Genomic DNA, 3,858 nt, shown 5'->3' with positions numbered 1-3,858 from the left:
GTTCCTATTCAGTAACGGCATGTCGCCCGCATACGATTAATTTGAATACGACTTTGAACCCGCATTCAATCCGTCAGCGCCTGTGCGATCAGGTCAATCTCACTGTCAACCTCGAACTCTCACTGCCGGCTCTTCGACGTCTTCAGCCTCCCTGGCAGCTTCATGGACATACTTTTCCGGGTCTAGCACCAGTCCGACCTCTGAATGGGTCCTCCCGCAGCAAATGCACGGTCTCCGTGTGGGTGCGGTTGTGGCCAGTCGGTGACTGCAAAAACCGCGCGTGCGCATCGCCGGGGAAAAGGTCCCATACTTCTACGTGCGGCGGCGGCAGCACTTCAGAGAAGCCTGCATCTACCCAGGGTTGCGCTTTCACGCGCTCAGACTTCACTTCGTCGGGGTGCAAAACACCCGGGTGCGCACACATCCCAGCTGGTGGCAGATCATGCTATGGTCGAAGGTGAGTCGGTTGTCCCGGTTGCTCACTCCGGAAGCATGTATCCCTGAGCTGTCCTGTCAAGATGAATACAACAACGTACCCGACTTCAGCCCCCCTCCAGATCGTATCCCTATGGTTCTCGATGAGCCACCAGTACCCGATGCTCCTAACCTTCCAGCGGTTGCAGACGAGTACTTGGAAGCGGCGACGGAGGCCATCCGACGGCGTGTGTGGCAAGGGCGTCCTCGCACAACAGTTGAGGACGTGGACGAGGAAGACGAGCTCCCGGACAACGAGCCAGAGGAGCCTCACCAGGACCCTGAAGACGAGCTGGATATTGACGGCCCCCGTGACGCGCATGCTGCTCGTGATCGAGAATTCGAAGCCATCTCTGTCTGGGACGAACTTGCGGAAGGCTTCATCAGGGCAAGGATCATATCAGGTGTGTGACAGCATGTCATGCGTAGCTACCGCCACAACTTAAACCGCTGCCATATCTGAAGGGCACCATCTTACGGAAGAGGACCTTGAAAACCTTCGGCCCTTTGCACTCAAAGTCGAAAGCCATATGTCTGGGAGAACGTTCGCTAAATTGCCCCAGACGTTTCCGCACTCTAGTCTGGAGAGCTGGAAGTCCGTTCAGGCATACGCGTCTCGCTTGTCTGGATTCGCACCGCAAGTATACGACTGCTGCGTCAACTCGTGCCTGGCATATACGGGGATTTATGAAACCGAGGATATCTGTCCCGTCTGTGGACAGCAGCGCCGCAACTCCAGTGGGCGCCCTCGTAATCAGTTCATCTATCTCCCAGTCATCCCCCGTTTGAAGGCGCAACAGGAGAACCGCGAACGGGCGACACAGATGCAATACCGCGCGAAGGAGCACGTCCATGAAGACGGCATCATCAAGGACGTCATGGACTCGGCCCATTATCAGTCGCTGCTGGGCAAGCATGTTGCAATCGGCGAACGGGAGCTGCCACACCGTTACTTCGACGACGCCCGTGACATCGCCCTTGGCCTCTCCACCGATGGGTTCGCCCCCTTCAAGCGGCGTACGAAAACAGCATGGCCTCTCATTCTCATCAACTACAACCTCCCACCAGAGATACGCACCCTTCTGGCGAACGTGATGGGTCTTGGTATCATCCCGGGGCCAAAGAAGCCTGCAGACTTCGATTCCTTCTTATGGCCGCTCACGCAGGAGCTTCTCCGGCTGTCAGTCGGGGTTCACACGTACGACATCATCTCTGACACGTTCTTCGCGCTCCGCGCATATCTCATTCTGGTCTTTGGCGACATTCCTGCGATCTCAATGGTAATGCGTATGAAAGGCCACAACGGCCTCTCTCCCTGTCGAATGTGCTCTGTTCGTGGTATTCGTACCCCTGACTCCCGCAATAAAACACTCTATGTCCCCCTCCATCGGGCCCAACACCCCGAAGTTCGGGCAGATCCTGCTGCGATCCGCATCTACGATCCCCACGCTCTCCCTCTGCGCACACACACTACTTTCCTCGAACAGGCACAAGAGGTTCAATTCGCACGCACGGTCTCCGATGAGGAGAAGCTTTCGAAGCTGTACGGAATCAAGGGCATCCCTCTCCTGAGCACACTCCCTTCTCTGTCCTTCCCCAATTCCTTTCCATACGACTTCATGCATCTTATCTGGGAGAACGTTATGAAGAACCTCATGCAGCTTTGGACGGGGCAGTACAAGGGACTCGATTGCGGCTCTGGCGACTACGAGATCGAACCGACGGTTTGGGAGGCGGTTGGTGCAGCCAGTGCGGAGGCGGGTAACTATATCCCCTACGTCTTTGGTCCGCGGCCGCCCAACGTCGCCAGTGACAAGACATCATGGACGGCAGATACGCGGTCATTTTGGACACAATACATTGGCCCAGTCCTCCTCGAGCGGCGCTTCAAGCATCGCAGATACTACGATCACTTCGTTCTTTTTGTCAAGCTCATCCGACGCTGCTTACAGTTCGAGATCACGAGTGATGAGCTCGCCGAGATCCGGACCGGGTTTGAGCAATGGGTTCTCCAGTATGAGGAGTACGTACGGTCCTTGTCCATGACAGATGAAATTCATACTGACTACCGCCATTTTTACTTCGCCTTCCAGGTTCTATTATCAGCATAACCCCGATCGACTTTCTGCTTGCCCTGTCACGATCCACGCGCTCCTGCATATAGCGGACAGCATTATGAATGCGGGCCCGGTTTGGGCGTCATGGGCGTTTGTGATGGAGCGCTATTGCGGCACGCTGCAGCCCGCGATCCGCAGCCGTCGGTTTCCCTACTCATCTCTCAACCGCTATGTCCTCGATCAGGCTCGTCTTGTGCAGATCAAGCTCATCTACGGTCCTCATGCGCGTTCTCAGCTCGCGCTCAGCCCACCTGCTACTGCACCTAAAGGAAGACGTGTCCCAGGATGTAAGCCACCCTCTCACATTTGAGTGTTCCTAGAGGAATACTGATCATACCTATAGACGACACTTGCATCCTCCTTCCTGCTCGCCGCAACACGTCGCTAGATCGCAGCCTATCAAACAAGATCACCAGTGCACTCTGTACTCGGTTTGAAAGCATTCCCCCGCACATCCTCCGCCGTGCGCTGCCTGCGGAGATCGAGGAATGGGGAAAGGTGCGTGTACTGAATGATGGTGACACCATCCGGGCGGCTGCTATGGACAAGCCGGGAGAGGATGCACGCGATGCCACATTTGTTCGGGTGAGTGTCTTTCCTTTACATCAAGTTGTACATTGTGCTCACATGTGTGACCGATGGGTTAGTATGAGGTACTAGTTGACAGGAACACGCGCCATCGCAACCGCCCGATAGTCCTCGAGCCCAAAACCCTGTACGGACAACTTCAACGTATCTTCGTCGTCCAGCTGTCTACCATGCCGGCGACGATTCATGCGTCCGAGCCCCCTCCCCCTGTTCTCCTCGCCGCCATCCAAACCTGTGATATACAGCGTTCCAACAACGAACTCGACATCCACTACTACTCCAGGTTGGGTGCGATTGACTACGTCGATATTACAACCATCCAGTGTGTCGTCGGGCGCATCAAGGACCGCGGCCAATATGCAATAATTGACCGCAGCGGTAGCCTCTCACGCGCCCTATACTTGGATGGCGAAGACTAATATCTTTGTGAGTGCGAGTACCCGCCCAGGCCCGGTTTTCGCGGTTCGCCAGTGTGAAGTGGTTTCGCGCACTAATGATTACGTTGAACAGCCGTTTCGAGTACAAATGGCCGTTCGAGCGCAGGCCGCGGGGGTTTTTTGCATGGCTTAATTTACAACTGGTTGCATATAGATATATGTTCTGAGCTTCTCAACGTAGATCATGCGTGCATAGGCCCACTGCTTGATACTCAGCCATCCATGGCAGCTCAACGTCGACG

General features: G+C 55.4%; 2 protein-coding genes across 2 annotated transcripts; both read left to right on the top strand.

Moving 5' to 3' along the window:
• Window positions 1–947: 947 nt before the first annotated feature.
• On the top strand, window positions 948–1,502 carry TRAVEDRAFT_91364 (uncharacterized protein; the record flags this gene model as incomplete). Its single annotated transcript, XM_008047605.1, has 1 exon — window positions 948–1,502. A coding segment is annotated over one exon (555 nt), but the record flags the coding sequence as incomplete, so codon positions are not given.
• Window positions 1,503–2,093: 591 nt separating this feature from the next.
• TRAVEDRAFT_137593 (uncharacterized protein) lies at window positions 2,094–3,598 on the top strand (the record flags this gene model as incomplete). The annotated part of the gene is made up of 4 exons (XM_008047604.1): window positions 2,094–2,497; window positions 2,568–2,878; window positions 2,935–3,176; window positions 3,239–3,598. 4 exons carry the CDS (start codon window positions 2,094–2,096, stop codon window positions 3,596–3,598), a joined length of 1,317 nt encoding a protein of 438 aa, XP_008045795.1.
• Between the last annotated feature and the right edge of the window lie 260 nt (window positions 3,599–3,858).

The sequence above is a fragment of the Trametes versicolor genome, assembly GCF_000271585.1.
Source record: "Trametes versicolor FP-101664 SS1 unplaced genomic scaffold TRAVEscaffold_71, whole genome shotgun sequence".
NCBI classification, from domain to species: Eukaryota; Fungi; Basidiomycota; class Agaricomycetes; order Polyporales; family Polyporaceae; genus Trametes; species Trametes versicolor.
This window is presented reverse-complemented; position numbering and strand designations above follow the sequence as displayed.